This window comes from Diprion similis, chromosome 9 (genome assembly GCF_021155765.1).
Source record: "Diprion similis isolate iyDipSimi1 chromosome 9, iyDipSimi1.1, whole genome shotgun sequence".
NCBI classification, from domain to species: domain Eukaryota; kingdom Metazoa; phylum Arthropoda; class Insecta; order Hymenoptera; family Diprionidae; genus Diprion; species Diprion similis.
Window position 1 is genome coordinate 765,616 of NC_060113.1, and position 25,117 is coordinate 790,732.

Consider the following 25,117-nt stretch of genomic DNA (forward strand, 5'->3'; position numbering starts at 1 on the left):
AAAGTCGTCAAAAAGACGTCTTATGCACCATTTCCTGACGTCTATGAGGCATGAAGATATCTTTTATTCACCAGAAAATGGCGCGTAAGACAACCTTTAGACGTCTTTTCGACGCCTTTAAGTTTTCTACTGTCTTGGTACATTATACGTTATACTTAACAAAGATGACCGTTGACGCGGAATTATAACTCGGAGCGATGGTTATCGTCGGGAATTTTGCGGTAAAGCAAGACCCGCGAATGGCGAGTATTTATAATCCCTCGGCGCTCGGTTTCTAACTCCTTAATTGCGATAAGAATTGCGTACAACGGAGGCACCAGGGTAATGTGCATGGTACTATGAATTCTTCTTTGATTAGAAAATAATATCAATTATACCATCAAAGATCTAACGAGGAGATAATGGCTTCGTAGATACCTAGCTATAGTATAACAGACGATTTGGTGGGCGGGACGAATGCTCTCGTCTTCACACAATGTGACAAATTTCATCAACCTATATAACGTTGTACACATGCACTGTTGACGATTGGCTGACCTGCGTTTAAATTGGATATAAACACGGGGAGAAGGAACTGCGGGGAGGGGGGGAAAATCGGTTCGACTATTCATTCACGTGCTAGATGCAGAGACTCAGTGTATACGCGACTCGATTCCTTGCCAGACGCGAAATCATCCAGAGACCGGAGGAACTGAGCTGCAATCCTCAACAATTCTATCCTCTTCGATTCAACCCAATGGAATTTGCTCAGTGATCGGCGTAGAAGAGTAATCCCAACATATGTTATCCAATTTTATAATATAGAGAATATACTTTGATATAAGTTTTGACAAAACTTAGATGAGGTTGGTATATATTATAATATAGGCAGAAAATGAACTTACATCGCCGTTACTATTTCATTGATTTATTCACTTGTACAGGTTTATTATTTTTTTATTTTTTTTTTCCCAATCTACATTTTTTTTTTTTTTTTTTTTTTTTTTATTACTATAATAAAACAATACTTAGATATAATTATATTTATTTCAACATAATTTATTCCTGTTTTTTCTTTCTTGTCAGAGTACACGGTGTGGAAATTGGCAGTGAGATAATTCCTGGGATAGCCATAACGTAAGTGTAACAATATGTGTGTGTGTGTGTGTGCGTATAAGAAAAAGGAACAAGAAACTGCTTGAGTAATAAATGTACGGGGAATTCAAACGACGTTTTCTTATCAATTTCAACGAGGCGAGTATTACAGTGGAAAAGTTATTGCAGCAGTGTAAAGCTGTGCGAATTAACTTATATATATATAACTTATATTATATATATATATAAATATACACATATTATTATAATATGCTTAAATCGTCGGTCGTCATTTTTCGCGTTCTGTAGCTCGTCCAAATATAACTCCCAACGATCACTGCTAATTCATTTTTCATCAATATCCTAACGAAATAAATTGCTAAATAAATACGTGCAGCACCACTATAAATATACCATACACGCGGTGTATGTACATGAATTTATGAAGTACATGCGGAGTATAAATACAAGCAAACAAAAAAAGATGGTTATAATAAAGAAGCAAGAGTGCCGCGCGCGAAATTCGAAAATAGAACGTCTATCAGCGCGCGTTTATTCAAATTGTTCCGGTTTCTCGTGTTTTTTTTTTTCGGTTCGTTTTTTTTTTTTGTCAATTATTCGTCCGTGACACTTCGATTATCTATCGAATCTCAAAAGACTCGTAGATCGTTGCTTAGTCTGAAGAGGATGTCGAAAAATGGTCTTGAGAAGATAAACTTCGCTGTTTCCATAACCTGGTGATGGACGTTGATCGCGAACTGTTTGTCTGGAAAATATGTGAAAAATATTGAATATAGCGTTGAATCGTTGTAATTTTGAATTGGAGTTTCGCAAAAGGGCGACGCTTTCGTCTCTGCAGGTCGTTTCAAAGCCGTTGCAGTTGCACACCGCACATCGTTCTCATTGTTGCGGGTTTCTCGCCGACTATGACTGGTTCTACTTATGTATATGCAACTCTATTATTACGCGCTGCGCGCGCAGTACGAGTTTAAAAGAGACGCTGCGCGAATTATTTCCCGTCTAGTCCATGGATCGCGAGCAATTGAATTCTCATAATAAAATTAAAAACGTGTGAATGAAGAAGAAAATAAAGAAAGAAAACACATCCGTATACACGAGCGGTCGATCGTTTGAAATATAAATTCTGCGGTTTGTCGAACTTCGGATCTGTATGTATTTTTTGCTACACAATACGAGTAATATCGAATGAAGAATGTTTATTAGGAATGACTTATACACTAAAATGTGTATATTTTATAGATATTTTTTACATTTATATTCATGATACGTGTAATGTAAAGCATTAGAGTGATCCTTTCTTGTATTGCACATTTGCACAGGTATTCGGTCTTATTTTATACCTGACAAACACACATCCGTAAAACGATACACTTTCCTCGTACGCGAGAGAGAGAGAAAGAGAGAGAGAGAGAGAGAGAGAGAGAGAGAGAGAGAGAGAGTTTCTGAAGACGGAAATATCGTCGCTTCTAAATATCAGCCGAAAGAGAAGCGGCATGCAGACGACAGTCGTGGCGTCGCGACGCCGCGAGCTGCACAATTAGTGATTTGATGAGGGTTTATTAAATCTCCGGAGTGCATTTGCCCAGAAAATTATCTTTATTAAAAGAGAATAACAGAAAACATCGGTATATAGTAATAATAATGTAAGAATTTTATTAACTCATCCAGCTATTAATATTAGAAATTTGAATTCTTGATTTGAATTTCGAACGCATAGAAGCGGCCGTATAAACTGCACGATTGACTAACATCATCTGGTGAGTTAATCAAAATACTTTGTCGATTCATTGACGTATTAGCGTATGGAAAAATAAACGCGATAAAAAGTAAAAAAATAAACATTTCAGAGTTATATATAATACATATGCACACGTTCGGCTTATGAAACGTAAACCGAAGACACAGCAGCCTTAAATGACACATATATGTATATATAGTTGTTAGAGCGCGCGATATTCCCTACAATAAACCAATGAGAAAGAGGACAAAAAAATGTAGTTCGTAGAAAACGGCTCTTGTTATATCGCTTGCCTTCGGTATGTGTATATATACGTATGTGTATAATATGTGTTTAATCGGATTGCGTTCTACATCTCTTGCAAGATTGACTTCTCTTATTTTAAAATACATTTTATTTTTATTTTACACCTTCTCTTTTCGGTCTGTACATATACAATATATATACATTTATACACACAAATCGTACAATCCATAAAACTTTACAGCTCATCTTTAAAATCAAACGTTTATTAGCCAGCCATTATATGCCGCAGGTTCCATAATTAACCGAAAGGAATTGATCGATCCGAATGTGTGCGTCGTTCGTTTTATTTCTATTACGTATTTCCTCAAAGATTTAACAGGAGGTTTGAAAATATCCCGAGTCGTTAAAACAAAATCAAATCGTTAATCAGTTTCACGGATCGGTATGCTACTGCCGCCGTAGTAAAGCCGTTAAATGTCCCGATCGGTAAATCGGCAAGCACGCATGTGCTACACGTCGGTTAATAAATTCCAACCAGGTTATACAACATCCTCTGTGTAACGTATCGATAAAACTTTCAGAAACCAGAGAGAATACAAAAAAAAAAACCCCATCTGTCATATTATAGTTTCGAAGATTGACTCTGACGCATCGCATCGATCGATATTCTACAAATGTCGAATTACAATACAGGAAAAGATAACTATACTAAACTCTTAAGAAAGGCGATAAGAAAACGTCTCGACACGGGCTTTCGATCCCAACCTAAAAAAAAGGGGTACAATACATATAGCGATATAGCATACAGGTATACGTTTAACCAGCGAGGTCAATGCGTCCCTCAGTTTTCTTCGCTCCTACGCCGCTGGCTTTGCACGCGTTTGAGGTTGGAACCGAGCGAGGTCGCTTTCGAGTTTTTGAACACGTTTCTCGGCTGCGGCTGGACGGCGATAGGGTCCCTGGGTGTGGGGGGGGGGCAGCAGAAGGGGGGGGATCAAGTCTGCGCGGTTGGATTAGTAAGTTCAGTTCCAAGTCGTCCGCCTTACAGACAGCATAGCATGTGCCCACCAGTCCATAGCCACGTACACGTCTACCTGCCGCACCACCAGCCCCACAATAAACTCGTCTCGTACGGCTACCGCTAGGGTCAGACCGATCGTGAAAAAAAACCACTCGTGGGGCCCACGTGTGTGTGTGTGTGTACTGTGTATGTGTTTGTTTTTGATTTGGTTCGCGGTGGGTTGACACAGGCTTCTTCGAGTCGGTCCGCTCGGTCGTTTCGATGCAGAGATAGATCCGGAGTTTGTTACCTGCTGTTCAGTGATTGATTTGCTACCTAGGTTTTTTTTTTTTATTTCTTACTACTATTACTACCTATTATGATATTTTCCTGGATATTCACGCTGCATTGACATCGTGTTTCATTTCATATTCATATATTTGTCATCAAAGTTCGCCAACCGTCGATTTCTGATCGTTGAAACAAAAAACGTGCGCGCAACGCTCAATTGTCAACGTTCGAAATTATTACAGCTGCGACGACCGTTACGACTGCGTTTTATCACGGAGGAGAGGAAGAAGACCTTTGACGAAGACAAGATGAGCTGCTCCTCTGCACCGACTGCTGTCAATAAGGGATGCGAGACCCTTCTCAGCAAATGCGAGATCCCGATTATAGACCTCGAGCATATGGGTGAGTTGATAATAATTTTTGACATTTTAACTAACCGCCGTCCGTGCTCTTTCACCACTCGTTTCTAAACTTTTGTCTTATTTTATTCATACTTATACGAAACGGATTTTCCAGACTATTGTTTCCACCTTACTCAGGATCGCGTGTTGTGTCTGGGTACCTATAATCATACAATCGTTTCCGTTCCATCGTTTATAGCCATCGCGCTAGACGATATGCGGCCAACTTCGTGCTCCGAGATGTTCGTTTGTTCAACTCGTATTTCGATAAAACAAAACATTGCAGAGCATCGTTTGTAGCCGCCGCGCTGGACGATGTGCGGCCAACTTCACGCTACCAGATGTTAGTTTGTTTAACTCATATTTCGATAAAACAAAAGACTGCAGAGCATTATCATCGAACATTATCGTACCGATGACCTTTGAAACCGGATTCGATGATCTGTCTGAAAAATTCAGCGGAAACATCGCCTTCTCGATCGTTGTTGCCCCGACGGCAGCTAGTAGCTGATCTTTTCGGTTGCTTAGCAACCAGAAACGCGCTCACATGTTTCACACGCAGGGTCTTCGATCCTAGGGTTCTGTAGAGTAGAGAACTCCAGGGCTTTGCCTTCGAGGTCAGAGCCCGTTTCTAGGCCTCGTTTCCCCGTTTTACTTTTCCCCATTCACCTCATCCCTGCTCCTCCTTCTCCCTTACTATGTCGTTCTCTCCTCTTTTCACTCTTCTTATTTACCTTCTTCCTTCTTTCTTGTCAGTAGCTCGATCGACTCCGCTACCGATTCTCTCTGTTCGAAAAGCACCAGGTATTCAGCCTCTGAATTATCTCTCAGGATCTTCTTCGTTGCATCCTTACCGATAGTCGAGCCGATCGATGTATCTGATGTCTAAATCGCGTGAAGGAAAACTGTGAGAGTTTCGATTTTACTCGGCTGCAGATGATTGTTGGTTTTCAAAAGCCGATATGGAACGTTCAGGTATAACGGATTAACAATGGATTTCGCGCCAATGCAGTCTGCCTCTGATGCATTCGAATTCATAATTAAGTAAATGAACGGATACCGGAAAACGACGTTCACGCACGGGCACAGATTTGAAAAGACTTAACGATAAGTGGGACCTCTTTTTTCACCTTACGTTATATGTATGTATACACGCGAGTCAGTCTCGTCTAGACTCTCGTAATTCTTTTATAAGTATCAGTTGACTCTTTCTATCTTTTTCTCTGTCTCTCTTCCGCTCTTGTATGAATGTATTTATGTGTAACGCCCGTCTAGCCTCGTCTGGGCGTACGGCCAACGAACCGACCAACCGTCCGTACGTACGTTGCTTTTTACGATCACTTCCTTCACGTAGCTCTCATCGTCGTCGTCGTCGTCGTCGTCGGGTGAGGAAAATAAGGATGAAAGACGGAGATGCACGGCAGCCGAAGAAGAGGAGGTCGGTTCATCGTCTACGGGATAAAAAGAGAGAGATAGAGAGAAAGAGACAGAAATCAAACGTCTAGATTCTAGATCAAAGCCAGTCTCATTCACCCGCACGACGACGCGACCATATTTATAATCGTCGTTGGAATTAAACGCGGAATTTAGAATTATAGAAACTCAGATGCAGAAAAAGGGGAAAATGATGAAGGAAAAATTGTCTTCCAGACGCGTTACTTATACTCTTGTAGTAGATATGGATGGATTTTCCTCTTAATAATCCTTCGTTTCTTTGGACAGAACGTTCTCTAAGTTTACGTGTCTCGTTCCTCTTTGCATTTACATTTTACACATTGGCTATGTAAAATATATAAATGCATGAATCGAGGTTGCCTTGCGGTATAACAAGCTTTTGTATGTCGCGTGTGATGCGAGTCACATGCCTTTCCTATACACGCATGTGTTATGCACGTAACCAACACACACACACATACTCGCACACGTTGCATACGTGCAAATCGGTTCTCTTTCCGCGTTGGTGACGCGAGTCGCCCGCTGACTCGAATGCCAATCTAGAGAATCCCGTGCAGCCAATGAGGATGAAGTTAGTAACGTTATATTACTGTAACGATGCATGTTTAAGAAAAATCGCTAATTCACGCAATTATGACTTTTCGAAGTTTTATTAAACCATTTTAAAAAAACAATTTACTTTTATTCTGAAAATCCAATCCTCCCTTGAAAGTCGTTACGTTAACGTGTTACTAACTTCAGCCTTGCAGCTTCGATTATCTTATACCGATGCAACTCTGGTTAAACGAAACGCTGTTACTTTTGCCTTTCTCTCGCGTTCTTATACCTGCAATATATCTTTCATGAGACGAGCTTGAAGATCAGCATTTTAAAAATTCCGAAAACACCCGTGTCCGAATTATTTGCTTGCGAAAATGGAAGGAAAGAAATCAAACTCTGAAGAAACTTTCTTTGCTTTCGGAACTATTCGGATTCAGAATTTCAACGCCGATCCTTCTTACTCAGGATCGACACAGTCGGACGAAGAGGGGTAAAAAGACAAAGAAGGGAGGGGGGGACTTTGTTTAGGACTTTTAGCACGAGGTCTACGCCAATGGTCCAGAGGATCCAGCCTCTCGACTCCGCCGTTCACTCTCTTTTTTATACCTCTATCTCTCTCTCTCTCTCTCTCTCTCTCTCTCTCTCTCTCTCTCTCTCTCTCTCTCTCTCTCTCTCTCTCTCTCTCTCTCTCTCTCTCTCTCTCTCTCTTATTTATTTACTTTTTTTTCTTGTCTTGTTTGAAACCTCTTCGCTGTAAGTATTATTATTCGTATGTATAATGATGGATGCAGGACGCTCTCTCGTAACTCACTCAAAAGCTCGTAAAATTTTTTGGGCTATCATCTCTCTTCCGTGTTTAATGTACTGAGGATAAAGCGTCTATTGAACTTATTACAAAAACGTGGGATTTGTTTAAATCTAGTATAATAATTCATTTTTTATTCTCTATTTGATAAATTAATCTTTTTATCTGATTTATTTGCATATACCGTGACGATTATTATATATTACAAACCCGAGCGATCGGATAATTTTTATGAACGTGTTTTACTTAAGTTTTCTCAGTTTTTTTTTTTAATTGTTTTCTCTCGTTTTATTATTGTACGTACGTAGCGTACAAGTGCGGATAGATTCACGCCCACCAATTTTAGGCATAAATATAGCATCTGATACTGATAATTCGTACGCATTTCATATTTTTTATATATATATATGTATATTTATACCGTGTTTACTATATTTTCATCCTCGGAATTTGAATTCCGCGTCATATATATATATATATATATATCGAAAATAAAAATAGATTTTCTAGCTACTCTTAGTTGTTAATAATTTAATCTTCTTTATTCATTATTTTATTTTCAACTTACCGCTTCGTCTTTGTTTCTTTGAAGTTTAAGAAAAAAATGGAGTTGTAAAGGCTCGGAATTATATAGGTAAGGGAAAATCAGTGGAATCCTGATTGCTTGTTTTTTTTTTTTTTTTTAATTCTGTTAAAATCATTTTATTCCTCTCCCCCCCCCCCCCCCCCCCGCGCTACCTCTGTCGAAACAATAGCGTATATATACATATATATCTACCTGTGTATTATCTTTGAAGAATATTTAAAATTTATTTCCTTTGTTCGGAAAGATTATATTTTATATTCTATAATATTAACGCTCAAGGAGGAAGAAGTATGTAATTTTTTCCGTTACCCGGGTGTATTATAAATATAATATTTATAATAAGAATTTCCGTAATTTTAAATCGTTTATTGGATGTACACACACACACACACATGAAATTCTTGAACGACGATCTAATTTTCTTTTCTTTCTTTCTTTTATCTCTTAATTATAGTTTTTTTTTTTTTATGCAAAAGTCTCCAACCCGATCGATTTTTAGTCACTTATCTTTACGTTTTTTTTTTTTTTTTTTTTCGAATTCCGATATATATATATATATATATAATTTGAAGTTAAGAAATATGCTGAGAATATACACGAATATATATATATATATATATATACGTGTATAATAATATAAGTGGCATGCGGCGGCAGATTGTTAATTTCGTTTTGTTGTAATATAAAATCTCGCAAGTCAACGAAATTTCTGCAATTTCATGCGTGCTTGCGTCCGTTGGCAAAAGTTATTTATATACTATATATATATATATATATATATATGTGTATATTATTCAGGCTAGAAAATTTCTCATACCAATTAAGTATTTATTATACACATTGATAATAATTATCGCAGAATCTTGCGGTACACGTGCAGTTTTCGAGTAACAATCTTAGAATGTTTCTATTACGTTTTTACATTCGGATTGATCTTTATTTTTGTAATATTAAGTGTTGTAGGTATGTGATAACGTACAAACAACAATGATCGCGATAAATTGAGAGAAAATTTTATATCGGCAAATATATATTCTCCACGCGTATATGTATTATAAATATATGCAGTGTAACGTATTCGCAACAACAACCGATAGATTTTAAACCGCGAGAGAACGACCGTTGAAATTTTGCCGTCTCTCTCTCTCTCTCTCTCTCTCTCTCTCTCTCTCTCTCTCTCTCCCTCTCTCTCTCTCTCTCCTCTTTGCACACATTTGGCGAGGACTGATTGATCAAGGCCAACGATAAGCGGCGTGGCCTTTAATTATACATACTTGCCTTACCATAAATTGTAAGAAGAAAAATGTCTGAACTAAGCAAAAAAAAAAAAAAAAAAAAAAAGATGGCGGACGGAATGTGAAAAAAAAAGCTTAAGAACAACGAACCGAATGAATGTTCACGAAAGAGAGAGAGAGAGAAAAAAAAAAGATAATTAGTAGTTAAACGAGGAAGAATAAAAAAGAAATCCGCACCGACGAGATAGAAAAAGAAAAAGAAATGAAATGAAAAGTCTAACATTAATATTATCGGTATTTTAATATTCATCTCGCGATTTTTTCTCTTCCTCCGTTACTGAATTTACTCTTTTATTTATTCACTTCGCGTTTTTTTTATTTTTTATATATATATATATCATATAATATATATATATATATATTTTCCGTTCTTTACTCGTTACCGATTATTATCAAAATTATCTCTCTCGCTCTCTCTGTTTGTGTGTGTGTGTGTGTGTGACGTTTCGCAAGAATTTTTATCTCTTATATTTCGATACGATACAAAGAGAAAATCTATTAGATTACGGACGAAACACAATGACAGAGTGAACGAGTGAACGAGTGAACGAACGAATGACTTTGAATTAACAGTCGTTAGTTTTATATTATGCTTGCCACTATACGATACGATACGATACGATATGAGATGAGATGAGATGAGATGACGCGAGTTCCTCGGGACATTTTATAAATTAAAACTGTTGAACAGCTGCTCTCGTATATCATATATATAATATGTGTATGTATGGATAGGGATGTACAGTACATACGTACGTACGGTACATCCACCTACGTATATATCCTATGTAATGCATTTATGTATTACAGTATATATATATATATATATATATATATATATGTATTGTAGCCAATGTGACACGTGACACGTGACACGTGACATTGATGCTGTAGCTTCTGGTGCTGTGTAGAATTTGTCTAAACATCAAGTTTATCAAACAACTTTATCAATTTGGAAAAAAAAAAAAAAAAAAAAAAAAAAAATTGTAATTATGCCGGGCCTACGACCGGAGCGGTGTTAAAAGTTGTTAAAAAGTATAGTAGTTTGAAATGAGAAAAAAATTGAAAAGAAAATCGGAAGGATACGCTTACTGTATGTACGTGTATATGTATATATAGGTATATTTGTATAGTTCTCGATATTATACCAATTAATTACAAGTTTGACGGTAATCGTGAGATAAATTATTATTTAACAACGTGAAACCGTGTATATATGTATAGGTATAATTATTTCTTCAATGATGATTTTCTGTCATTGTTTTTTACTTCGTTATCGAGCAATACATATATATACACACACACGCGCGATATTTTTCATCGGATATGAATACATGATTAGAAATATATCCTAAGCGGAGAAAAAGAAAAATATCAATAGCAAGGAAGTTGATGAGAGAAAAAAGAAAGAGAGTGAGACAAAGATTGGATCAGTTTCGCATAATATGTGAGACGCCGTGAACAGTTGATCGAGAAGTTTTTAAAACGCTGCTGCAGGCACTCTCGTATTCTCAAACTTATGTCCATGCATGCATACATACATATATACATATATATATTACTACACTATAGCATTTTTCATTCTGTACTGAAATGAACAGAACAGATGCGGATGTGGACATCCGTGTTGTAATAAAGTTTATTATTATTAACATCGCATTGAAAATATATATTTTACTTTACACGGATAGAGGAAGCTTCATTTTGAACATTATTATTATTTTATTATAGATTATAGATTATTATATTGGATTATTTTTCAAGATATTGTTTTGTATTCTGATATTTTGTTGGAAAAAAAAAAAAAAAAAAAAAAAAAATAATGTCCCGGCAGGTCTGCTAAAAAATTTTGTTCGGTTGATGAGACGATTTTTTTCTTTTTCTTTTTCAACGTATTGCTGGGTAAAAAACAAAAAAAAAAACGCACCAAATGCAAATTAAATGTGCTGATATTACAATTTAAATGTTAAATTTTTTTTTTTGCTAATTTGCGTCATATTCACTTACAGAAATTTAACATATAATCGTACAGAAGATGAGAATTAGATATTCTATACCTACGATTTGACGCGGTTAAACGTGCATAGTTTTTTTTTTCTTATTCTTCTTCTTCTTTTTCTCGTTTTTAACCGTTTAGGGGACAAAATTAAATTGCAAAAATCGTTTTCGTCGATTAAGGGGAAACAAGACTTTTTCTTCTTTTCTTTTATTGTCGTAAAAAAATCTCTCTTCATATCCAACAACACGCGACGATTTTTTCTGTTTAATGTCTAATTAAAAAAAAAAAAAAAAAAAAAAAAAAATTTTATAATTTTTCCATTTTGTGTCCTTTCTTCTCCTCTACTCTTTATACGGGAATAGAAAACGGTTTTTACGATTTATAATCGAAACTCGATTTCGCTTACTTTGATTATGTATATATAATATGTGCAGAAAACCGTTACGAGAATTTTCGAAAGCTGGATGACCGTGAATGGCGGTTCTAAACGATTTACGTTCATATTATTATATACCTGTTTATCTTATCATATATGTATACGTGTATATATAGATATATTACCTGGTTGCAAGTCTATATATACATTAGTTACTTCTGTGAATATGCGAATTTTAATTTTATATACAAAGAAACCTGGGTAATAAGTTTTTTTTTTTTATTTTATTTTATTTTTTTTATTTTACGAGAGGCACGAGGTTGAATTTTAGTATTTAAGGCTGTCGTAACTAAACGATATCCGGGGAAAACAATGATAATCCATTTATTTATCCTTTTCTTTTTCAGTCTTTTGAAAAAGGCCTCAGGCGAACCTTGAGAAATGAGATTTTCGTGGATTTTCATAAAATCGTTCTTTTTCTTTCTTTACTTTTTTTTTTTAATTTGATGTATTTTTTTTTTTTTTGGATTTTTTTATACAAGTTATGAACAAAAAAAATATCTCAAAATTTATCAGAAATGATCTTTTGAGGGTTACTGAAAAATGTACGAGAAAATTGTTGGATATCGGAAATGAAAATTATTTTCAAACCGTCCGACTTGCCGTGGAATGCCTCATATACACATAAAGCATACCAATGACAGTCGATTATGCCTTCAATATCGCACTTCCTGTTTTACGGTCTGTTCACCCACTTAGATATAGACTGTTTTTGTTTACCTTCCTCCTCCCCCCCCCCCCCCCCCCCCTCCCCGCCCCTACATTCTCGGTCTTTCTCGCTTTCCTTCCCTTATTTTTACATTTGCATCCACGTAACTGTAAAAATCTCGCGCATACGTCACACTATGGTTCAATATATATATATATATATATATATATATATATACACACACACACACACCGTATAACGTTATATGCAAAGGCATGTATGTACACATGCAATAGAAACGCGATCGTTTATCGCCGAGGCAGTTAAAAGCACCTTATAATACCATATACATATATGCATCGTTTTGTCGTTCAGGCGAGTGCGTCGTTTCGAAACTATGTGTAACGTATCTACGTATATATATATATCTGTATACACATAAATGTCATAAATGCACGTGTGTGTGTGTGTGTGGGGGGGGGGCTAAGTAACGTTTTTATAAATATTGTATAGGATGGAATTTGTTTTTTTTTTCTTCTTCTTCTTTTTCTTTCCCCCCCACACACACACACACACACACACACACACCCGAAGCCGGGTGTTTCCATCATCCATTCTCTCGTTGACGACGACGACGACGACGACGACGACGACGAAGAAATTAATAAAACAAAGAAACAAAGGAAAATGGAAAAGAAAAAATATACGAGGCGGGAATGAAAGAAAGATAGCAAGAAAAGATAGGGAATAAAGTGAAAAAAAAAAAAAAGATAAACAGCTACGGGATGAATGAGGATTAAGACGAAGGTTTCTGTTTCACGGGTAGAAGAAGAATGAAAAGAAAAAAAGAAAAAAAAAAAAAAAGAAGAAGAAAAGGAGAAGGAAATGAAAAATAAGGAAAAGTTTACGACACCGCATATACATATACATATACATATATACGTACATCCTCGCAGGTTGTTTTAAAAAGCCAACAATATACCGCGATTGCCTGTCGCGTGTATGTGTGCACGTATACATGCGTGTAACGTCGTAATTGAAACGTGAAAATATGTATCTTAAATGAACATACAACTTTTTTCCTTATTGCCTTATCTGTTTCTTTATTGTTTATTTATTTTTTTTTTTTTTTCCTCGGCCGGGGTAGGCGCAAAAACTGGGGAAAAAATATTTTTCAAGATGATATTTATTTACATTTATCTAAATTTGTTCATTCAACGAAAACCGTATATATATATATATATATATATATAGCATGCATACACGTATGACGTATGTTGTTATTAACACGTGACATATACCATATATTTATATAATATTAGTGATATGAACACGTGACATCCGTTAATACGTCGATTACACCTAATTTATGTATATTATATATATATATATATATATATATATATATATATATATATAGTATATTCATATAACATAAGAATGGAAAAATACTACATTATAATGTAAAAAATTTTTATGTCACGCTTATGTATTTTTCTTTCTTTCTTTCTTTCTTTTTCGTTGTTTTAAATTTTAAATCTCGATCAGAATGCGGTGTGTATATAATAAGAGGAGTGAATTTTGCGGTGGAATTTGTAAAGAAAAGTGGAAGGGGTGGGGGAAAAAAAGAAAGAAAAACAAAAAGTTGAAACGCCTGACCGTATCGTGATAGATGTGTATATATATATATATATATATATTCATCTCGACGAATTTTCATAAAATATGTAATAATAAAACTGTGAGAATTCACTCGGAATTCGATGATTCATATTTTCTTCTCGCATACTCGTGGGTAATTCCACGACGTCGTCATAATAATTATAACAACAATTTCCTTTTTTTTTTTCTCTCTCTTTTCTCTCTTTTCTCTCCATACAGTAATATATCTGATTATTATTAATATCGTATTTGAGATTTTTTATAGTTTTTTTTTTTTTTTTTTTTATTCCTTTCCATTTCTTTACATCTAATATAAATAGTTATCCGTCGGTCGTCGCACTTTCGCTGTGCTGCGTATGTGTAAAGTTATCGACGAAGTGACGGAGAATCGTGTATAATAATTAATTAATTAATAATAATTTAATTAAAAACCATCGCATGTAGTGGATAAATAAATTGAGATATATATATATATATATATATATATATATATACGGATATGTGAACGGAGTAAAAAAATAAGACGGTATAGCAAAGATTGATTAAGAAAAAAAAAAACAAACAAATGAAAGCAATTGCAACAACATATTGTCGGCTATTGGAAAATAATATACTTTTACATAAATACAAAATACATTATAGGTATGTATAGGTATGTATAGTGAGACGCAAATCATTCTTTCTTTCCTTTCTTTACTTTCTTTCCTTTTTACTTTTTTTACATTTCTCCAACAACTTTGACATCGATTATTATTATTATTATTATCATTATTATGCGTATAGATCTATACGCTACATTAATATGTATATATATATATATGTGTGGGTGTGTGTCATTTATCTCGTTCAACTGAATCGTTGATACTGTTGGTATATCGTTACGGCTAATTTATCGCTTTTCACACAATCTTATTTCTTTTCGGTTCGGCGTTATTGTACTATAATAGTATATTGTACAGGATTTTGAGTTAGGTAAGTATTTCCGCTTCTGTGTCCCGTTCGATCTTACAACCTATTGTAAAACTTACACTCTATCGAAAAAAAATTTTTTGTTTTATTTATTTATTTGTTTTTAGTTTTTTTTTTTTTTTTTTTTTTTTTTTCTTCGTACACGTTTCAAAAAACTCGCGCTAGGTTTTTCTTTTTCTTATCCTTATTTTCAATTAGAGAGAGAGAGAGAAAGAAAGAGAGAGAGAGTGTCAGAGGTATTTAACAATATTTCTTTACACACACACATACGTACACACGAAAAAAGCCGTTCTTGGACATATGCCATACATTGCGGTACGCCTTATTATAATTCTTGACTTCCTGCTTCGTGGTTGGTTGGTTGGTTGGTTCATGACTTGTTTGCTATTTCAAGATACGCTAAGATGTTATACGTTCGATGAAAACGACATGTACAGTACGTGCCAATCATCGTTCGTATGTAACTATCTTATGTATACGTATATATCGCGTTTCCTGTGCCTACCTAGACGTACAATATATGTATACGTAGGTATATATATATATATATTTATGTATATATATTTATGTATATGTATGTACGTATATATATATGTATTCACGAGCCTATTCGCAAATTGATAATTGTCCTAATCGAGGCGAAAAATTATCTATAATATATGTATATATGTATATATGTATATATACACACACTTGGAAATAGAAAAGAAGAAAAAAAAAAAACAACAAACAAAAATCATAATAATAATCAGAATTCAAAGTACGCTGATGCAAACCCGAAAACTCTGTTTGTTGTATAAGTTACATATTAGCAACATCGTAGAAGATTTATTATCACGTACTATACATAATATGTGTGTGCGTATGCATATACATATATATATTTTTTTTTTTTGTTTCATTATACACTATCGTGCAGTGCGTGCGTAAGATGATGTCGCGGTGGAAATGATATATTCACAAAAGATTTTGGAAATGCGATTTGGAATAAAATTATAATAAACAGAGTGAAGAATTTTCTTTACGTATAAGTGAATGAAATTACCTGACTCGATTTTTTTTCCTAGTTTTCTTTTCCTTTCTTTTTCGTGAAACTGTTTCTTTTGCGGTAATTTTTTACACCCCCCTCCCCCTCTTCAGATAACTCGCGCGTGCATTAAACTGGATGCTCGTTTATGATAATTTATTGAAGATTAATAAATGTTACGTGCGTAAATAATATTTGCAAGTAATTCTGACGTCAGTCGATTGGCCAGAAGATTCGAGATGATTTTTATTCCTTATTAATTCTTACTTTTCTTATTTATCTTCTATTCGTGTATATATATATATATATACATATAGCTATGTATATATGTGTATTGTGTATGTGCGCGCGAATAAAGTTGAAATGAAAATTTATTTTCATATTCGTTGATATAATTGTGTAGAAAATAAAAAATGACGAGAATATTAATGAATCAATTAATTAATTAAAGATGAAATATAAATATATATCTATGTATGTATGTATGTATGTAAGTAACGATAAAAAGCAAGTTTCTATCAAGCTGAAAGACCTTGTCGTTTTCGCGCGCAATTTTGTTTTTGGGACGAGATAATAAACGTCGCCTTTGAATATTTGTAAAGAAAAAAAACTAAAGAAAAAAAAAAACTAAAAAACTAAAAAAAATTAAATTAAATTCAAATATTGCATCAATGAAATGTCATCGATAAATATTTAAAAAGCTAAGTATTCGCTCAAGGAAATAGAACAAAATTATTAGCGACAGCAAAAAACGGTTTAATTAATAAGAAAAAGGACAAAATCCAGTTTTATTATTATTCTGCCGCGTCAATTTTTATAACAAGATCGTGTTCCATGGTTTTTAGGCTCGCTGATTACAAAACTGAAATCGGATTTAAAAAATTTCCAATTTAATTGAATACGTCGAAAATTTTTCTGAATAAATATTACAAAAAAAGTTTATATAAAATAGGTGTTAAAAATACTTGAAGAGTTGAAGACTCGAAGGATTTATATTTAAACGTCTTTTCGCACAAATCGTCGAGAGATCAATGAATACTTTGGAATTCGAAATGACGTCGTCAGCTTTCTTGGCCAGAAAATTGTCGGGATATATTTAAATAATAAAATTTATAACCGCGGAGTTTGCGGTTTGAAGCTGCATAGGTGATAATAAAATACGAATTATTATACAGAATAGCTTTTATTATCACTCGACGCGCGCATATATACATATATATATATATATATTACTCCGTTAATCGCAATTGGATGCTAATTGGAAAACTATGTAATACTTGCGATTTAACGTGCGAACGCGGTATACATTATATATACACTCTTCCAATTAACATCTTATTATAATTATACATGTATATTGTATATGTATACCAACTTACACAAATGATATAATATATCTAGCGTTAAATTGTTCGATAATTGCGAGTTTGATTAATTTATCACTCTCCCTTGCCTTTCGTTTTTTCCTTTTTTCCTCTTTACTTCTTCTTCTTCTTCTTATTCTTATTTTTGTTTTTGTTTTCACTGTATTACCTAATGCAACATTTGCAACGTTGATCAATCTCTGGGTCATATATGTATATGTATGTATAATGTATATACATACATACATATCTGTACTATACAGACGTAATAATATGATTTTGTATAATATAATGCGTTGCGGAATAATTTTTTAAGCTTCAAGAATTAAAAATTATACCAATAAAAATATACGAAATGATAATTTTTTTTTTTCCTCTCTTTCTTTATTTCTTTATTACTTTTCTTTTTAATTTGAAGATAAAATTGGAGAAGCGAGAAAATTGTCTCGTTTTATTATTTATTTATTTATTTATTTATTTGTTCGTTTTTTTTTCCTATCTTCTTATTCTTACTTTTGCCTCTGATTTAAATCCCTGGAGTTGGAAGAAAAAAAAAACAAACAAACACACACACATACGCACACAGACAAGTCAAACATTTGATTTTCAATTCAAACACGATACGCATCGTGATATATTATTAATAATATTGATAATAATAACAATAACAACAACAACAATAATAATAATAATAATAATATCGCGATAAATGGGTTTTTGCCTGATTCCAGGGACGGAACGCTGTCCCCAAAAAGGAGTTGTTAAACAAGTTGCCCCGAAGCTCCTAAAAGCACTTTCCGAAAGAGGATTGGCCCTTCTTGTTAACCACGGGATACCGGATTGCAAGGTACCTACCTTTCATTTTTAACACACATATACCTATATTTATACCTACATCTATACGATTGACATATTTTTTTTTTTTAAGAAAAGAATTCTTCAAACGAATTTCCGCATGTTACTGTTTTTTTTTCTCCTTTCATTTTTTTTTTTTTATTTTTTTTATTTTGTTTTTTTTTTGTTTCAAACCCCCCCCCCCCCCCCCCCCCCCCCCCCAATCTTATTTCTGTAATTAATTTTGCCACCATACCGAACATGTTAGAAAATCTTTTTTCACTCCTCATCCTTATCAATATCTCAATCTTGTTAAATGCACTATATGACATTATGCATAACGTATAGTATGTATGTATATATACCTATATTTATACGCTGAAGTCGAGATATTATAAATAATTTATCGTGTCCCGTTTCATTGTTTTACACTCAAAACGTTGAACGTAATATTTAAAGTAAGAAGATTAAGGAAAAGGAAAAATGTTTTACGTAATTTATGTTTTATTTTCTTTATAATTTTTCATCCTCACGTCGGTTTTTTTTTTTTTTTTTTTTTTTTTTTATATCTTTTTTATTTTCAAATTAGTCTACCGTAACAGCGTTTTAACGTAAAGTTGCAGGGAACGAGAAGAGTATGAAGAAAAAAAAAAAAAAAAAAAATATTGCTTCATTTTTTTTCTCCAAGAAAATCGACGTAACGCTTTGAAAAAGAAACGAAAAACTAAAAACGAAAAATCAAAAGAACAAACTTATACGTACATACGTCCTTCGCGGCGGTAAATTTAAACGAATACAAACGATTATAATTAAGCACGACAGACAATGCATATGTATATATAGGTATATACATATATATACACACACATATATTGTTGTTGTTATTATTATTATTATGAATGTATCGGTATGTAATAAATGAAAAAGCATAACGCGGCGGCATGGCTGGCCGGTTTGAAAGTATGATTTATATATCTGTAGGCGTCTCTCGCTCTCGCTGTTCTTCCCTTCCTCCCCCCCTTTTTCTTTCTTTCTTTCTTTCAAAAGCATATAATATGTATAATGACTCATCGTGCATCGTGGCTACACATATAGAATATACGAGTATATCGAAAAGAATTGAGAATAGTGGGCCAGTAGGACACAGACAGAGGGGCGGACACGTGGTATGTATACAGGTATATACCTATGTACACTACACATGTGTTTATGGATAATATACAGTGTAGATAGAGTGTATAAGGTTACGTATATATACATATATACATATATACATATATAATACGATTCTCTGCGAAATGGCAACGATAGAGGAAGAGAGAAAGAGAGAAATAGAGAGAGAGAAACTAGGACGTGAGAGCCTGTTGCCTATGCGTAAGTTACTTACGTATGTATGTACATACATTGTATGTACATAGATATATGCTCGTGCGGGTGTAACTTTACATTATACCTATTACATACACCTGCAGCAGTATGCAACGCTAGTGTCTCTAATCGTAGTCATAGAGAGCAACGTGTGTCTAGGCATCTGTGCAACGTAATACATCCAAGCCTTCGATATGCACATCGTGTGATGACTCGTTTCGTTTCGACATACGTACACACGCATGCATACCTGTATAACCCTATATGTATCTACGTACAGTACATACACGTATAGATATATATTATACATATATTTGTATGTATGTATATATCGTACTTTCGTAACCGCCCCATTCCCCCAATCATTCATCTTGCGCATCGCGTGTAATATCTCTTCGTAGTACACACATAGGTACACGCACGCACGCACGCACACAGAGAGAAAGAGAGAGAGAGAGAGTTGTGTCTGAAAAACTTATCGAAAGTTGGAATAATATAACGATATAGAGGCATAAGTGTATGTATATATTATGTATACGTATAGGTATGTGTAATACGAAGATAGTGGAAAAAGTGAGAGGATGCAAAATTCTAATTCTTCACTTCTGACCTCTTTTTTTTTTTTCTTTTTTTTCTTTTTTTCTTTTTTTCTCACCGTCGCGTATTGTTGTAGAATCCGTATTGCAAAAGTTTAATATAAGTTGATCCGGTATAATAATTTTTTCGGTACGAACGATTTCGTTTGGTTTTTTTTTTTATTTACACGTAATACCCCGTACGTTATTATTATTATTATTATTATTTAGTTGTTGTTTTTATTATTATTATTATTATTATTATCGTAGAAAGCAGCGGCAGCATACGCAAACTATTAATCACACTTTACGTATAAACGAAACATCTGTGCAAACAATTGAAACCCGTCAATTTTACACGCCAACACACACGCGCGCACACATATCTAATTCATGTATACGTATAACTCGTATTACAAACATACCTATATTGTGGGCAATACATCTGAGTGGGTGTGTGTGTGTGTGTGTGTGTGTGTGTGTAAATTACTTCCTCCGGGCTTTATTCTGTATCTACCTATACCCCGTAAAATTTCCTTGCGAGCAATTAAAGAATTTTTTATTGCGCCTTATGCAGTCGTTAAAGTATATATTACGTTATGCGTGTAATAGGTTCTATTATATAGCCTGAAATTTTCTGTCTTCCTTTTTTTTTTCCTCCACCTTTTCACCGTCTCTGCTTTATATCTTCTTATTATATCCCGTTAGATATAGGTATGTATTTTATTTGCAATTCTTTAAAACGACGAATTTATTGGCATATTTAGAGAACCGTTTCGCAATTTTCGCGCAATTTCGTACGTGACTTTATATCGTTATTATTGTTGTTATTATTATTATTATTATTTAAAAAAAAACACGTTTTTTTTCTTCTTCATTCAAATATCCAGTAGTTTCTCACGAGGATAATTAAACAATTTTACGTGTATATGTATATGTATATATCGTATTGTTATACCTATAGTGTAAATTAAATTGTGCCAATTAAAGTGTGTCCGCGTTTTATATTTATATATATATATATACATTGTGACACGACGTTTTTGGCCCAGGTTCACATCTGTGCAACCCGAGGTTATAATAATAACAATAACGGTAATAATAATACGAACAAGTGTAACAATTGTAAGAGCCGAAATCCTTGATTAAACGCTGACCATATGTGTCAGACGCGAATTTGAAACGTCTGACAAATTAGAGAACTTTGTTTATAGGGTCAAGGATGTTTGCGAATCACGTGCGAATATTCAGTAACATTCGAAATTCTTCTTTTCTTTTTATATTTTACGTTCTTTTTTTCTTTTCTATGAATAATTCCCTCGATGGGTTTTGAATGTAATTTTTTTTCACTCGAATCTACTGCTATGCCGTTATATTGAATTTTAATTTCATGATTTATCTTTTATTTCAGCTGAAAGCGGTTTACAGAGCGTTGGATGGATTTTGCGAATTACCTGACGAGGAGCGTGTCAAGTATGAAAGAAATGCGGCATCTAATCACGGATACGTGAAACCTGGATTAGAAAAGTAAGTTTTTCGTAAGTTTTTTTTTTTTTTTTTTAGCACCTGGTTAACACGCGGTTTTATTATAAGATAAGGAAATTTGTTCGTTTCTTTGTTTTGCTTGTTACGCAATTTCACCGCATCAGATTTGCGAAGCATTGTTTTTTTGCTATTTTTTACTACAATCTAACTTTCGAATGATTCATAAATAATTTTTGCACAGATCTGCCGAAGACGAGGACAAGGAGCCGAGGCATGCGTTCAATGTAACTGGGAGCGGCGGTGTTTTGCCGGAAAAGGAAGTTCCAGGTTTTCGCGACGCGGTCGACGAGCTTGCCCGTGATTTGAAATCTCTATCTGCTATGCTTCTAACCGTACGTAAATGTTGAAAAGTAACGATTATGCTTGTAGATTAATAATAACGATTGATTGAAAAAATATGATAGAAAATTACTGAACAAATAGACATGATATACCAATAACATCTCTCATGGTTATGATAATGAATCATGCTTTATCAGGGGCCGCAAATAATGATTGATAAGCTTATAAGCGGAATCGATTACACGCGGTGCTTTACCGGCAAGATTGAAATTATACATATTATAGAGAGAGAGAGAGAGAGAGAAAAATATGTATTTACTATGGAAAAATAGATAGAAAAAATCATCGTCGACGTTTGTGGGTCTAAAATCTTAAAACGCGATTTGCCCCGATAAGATTATGCATGAAAAATATTATAGTATAATAATCCTAGTATCGATCAAACCTGTGCAACAGATTTGAACAGATTATAACGTCGTAATAAATTGTATATTGAATTTTTATTTTTCATTCTTAAATTTTATCTTATTACGATAAACGATTGTAATTGTATTTCAATTTTTTAAAATTAAATTCGATTAATAATTATTTTTGTTTGTTTCACACAAAATTCTTGTAAAGACCCTCGCCGTGGCGCTTGAGCAACCGCCGGATTTCCTGCTTTCGAAACACACCAGAATTTTGGGATCAGGAAACGAATCCACCCTGCGTCTCCTCTATTATCCACCATTGGGAGCTCCTGTTCCTGGACTGACTCGTTGCGGTGCTCATCGAGATTACGGAACCTTCACGTTACTCGCACAGGTCAGAGAAAGCTCCTATAAATAGTCGTTTCATTTCATACTGTTGAATAATATTTGTTGTTCTTTGTTTCTTGATCAACGCTTTTATCAATTCCAGGATAGCGAAGGGGGTCTCGAGGTGCAAACGCCTCACGGCGAGCGTTGGAGTCGTGTTGGTCATCTTCCGGGGGCGATACTTGTGAACACTGGTGACATATTGGCCGCATGGACGAGGGATCAGCTTCCAGCCCTTCGGCACAGAGTCGTGATACCTGAGTTGTGCGGTCGAGGACGTCATTCGATAGCATTTTTCGTTCATCCGGATAACGACACGCTGATTGAGCCACTGGATACTAAATTGACGGCCAGCGTTCAGGAATCAGCGCCGTGCAGACTGCAGAAGAAGAAGAACGGCGTTCTGACCGCCTACCAACACCTTCAACGTCGGTTTCGGGAAACCTATGCGTCTTAACGAAAATTGATTACTTTTCTCCGTTTGTCTTATTTAAATTCTATCTTCAGAGCGAAATGTAATTTTTTGCTTTTTTTCTTGTTCGCTTCGACGCCGATCGATCGGCTTGTACTATCCGCATATACGATTTATACTTAGGTTGAGTTATGGTTACTCGTTACCATTGATGGTTTTTTCCCCTTCTTACACAATATGTATTGTTATTATTATCATCTTTATTTTTATTATTATAAAACAAAATTGATAATACATATATGTATGCATAGCGTATAATATCGTTTGCAGTATAGTCGCGGGTTTAATTTTTATTATTGTTATTATTTTACGACGTAAAATTAACCGCCCAGTCATTTCTCGGCGATCAAATACCTTTCGCACTGAGTAATTTCAATATACAATACACGTGCGTGAAAAAGAAAAGATATATTTATTATACAAAAATTGACGTTTTTAGTTTTCATTCTTCAATGCAGAATACGCCTTATGTATGAACGTGATGAGGGGTTACGTTTTATTGACGTGCACGCACCGATTCAAGAAGATCGGTTCATCCGTTTTTCTTATCTCCTAGTTAGATGAATTCCATGTATTTGTATCTTGCAAATACCCTGTCGTAATTATTATTAATATTGTTGTTGTTGCTTTTGCTCCCAAACACATAGGAAGAGAAATTAAGCCAGTATTACTCGTGCGTCTTTTCCTTTTTTTTTCACGCCAAGGTTGTCTACTTAAGTCTTTTAATGATAATATTGTTCGTCTTGAAGATAAGTGAAAAGATTGATTTGTGTTTTGTCATTCAATTTCTTTTTGCAACAAAACACTCTTAAGCAAATAAATTCTAGGTAACATTTGTAGTAATTCAAACGTATTGATGTATCCGTGTATCGTCATTGTAATCAGTGTGATCACACGCAGAAGTTAAAATCACGGACACATTTTAAGTGTAAATGAATTAATTGCGAAATTGCAATCGAGAAAACCGAATAAAAAGTGTACATTAATGATAGATATCCTTGTACGATTTGGCGATAAGATATTTTTGGATAACATGTTTACCGTTTTGTATTCTAAATTAAGAATGAATGGAACGCGGACAAACTCTTTTATCATTGTAAATTGAAATTATATCGATTATTGGTATATAAAAAAAATCCAAGAAAAAAAACTGCTTGATACAAGAGAGAAAAAACTGTAAATTGTATAATAATAACAATATTAAGAGCGAAACATGGAGAAAAACACGCACACAAACAGACACACACACACACACGTACTGTGGAGTCTGAAGCAATAATAAACTGAATTTGTACTTACCGTTCGATAAATATTTGGGTTTTATAATTCTCCTGCATATATGTATATACTATCTTATTTATTAATCAAATTTCACCAATATTTGAATATTAGTTCAAGCAATTTTTCGTCGATTAGGCAGCCGCGTGATCCGCAGTTATTATCAGTCATTCTTAATTTTAGATTATAAGAAAAACCTGATTTGTGCGATACGTTCTTACAGAGTTTGAAGTGATCGCGATAATGAGATAAATTTTATTTGATTATTACCAGTGACTGGATGTCGTGAGCGAAATTTTACAGAAAAATCTTCTGCCTAAACAGCGAAGCAAGAGAAAAAACTTATCTGTGCATTTTTCTCTATACCTCGGAAGATAACATAATTAGATTTATAAGCTTAAGAGATGA

At 34.2% G+C, this 25,117-nt stretch overlaps 1 protein-coding gene across 2 annotated transcripts; it reads left to right on the forward strand.

Moving 5' to 3' along the window:
* The first annotated feature begins 218 nt into the window (after positions 1 to 218).
* On the forward strand, positions 219 to 24,741 carry LOC124410246 (proline hydroxylase buaE-like). Of its 2 annotated transcripts, XM_046888466.1 has the most exons (9): positions 219 to 845; positions 1,066 to 1,116; positions 2,287 to 2,289; positions 4,613 to 4,772; positions 18,290 to 18,405; positions 21,747 to 21,862; positions 22,062 to 22,212; positions 22,784 to 22,966; positions 23,063 to 24,741. In XM_046888466.1, the coding sequence occupies exons 4-9, from the start codon at positions 4,679 to 4,681 to the stop codon at positions 23,414 to 23,416; spliced, it is 1,014 nt and encodes a 337-aa protein (XP_046744422.1). In that variant the 5' UTR covers positions 219 to 845; positions 1,066 to 1,116; positions 2,287 to 2,289; positions 4,613 to 4,678; the 3' UTR covers positions 23,417 to 24,741. The 2 variants fall into 2 exon arrangements, with proteins under 2 accessions (XP_046744422.1, XP_046744423.1); XM_046888467.1 differs by lacking the exons at positions 219 to 845; positions 1,066 to 1,116; positions 2,287 to 2,289 and adding an exon at positions 4,101 to 4,286.
* Positions 24,742 to 25,117: the final 376 nt, after the last annotated feature.

What these genes read in the sequence shown, in the direction of transcription:
- LOC124410246 (XM_046888466.1), top strand. Translation starts at nt 4,679, where the DNA reads ATGAGCTGCTCCTCTGCACCGACTGCTGTCAATAAGGGATGCGAGACC. An exon ending in TATAGACCTCGAGCATATGG is followed by an intron (nt 4,773 to 18,289) that starts GTGAGTTGATAA and finishes GCCTGATTCCAG; the next exon opens with GGACGGAACGCTGTCCCCAA. An exon ending in CCTTCACGTTACTCGCACAG is followed by an intron (nt 22,967 to 23,062) that starts GTCAGAGAAAGC and finishes TATCAATTCCAG; the next exon opens with GATAGCGAAGGGGGTCTCGA.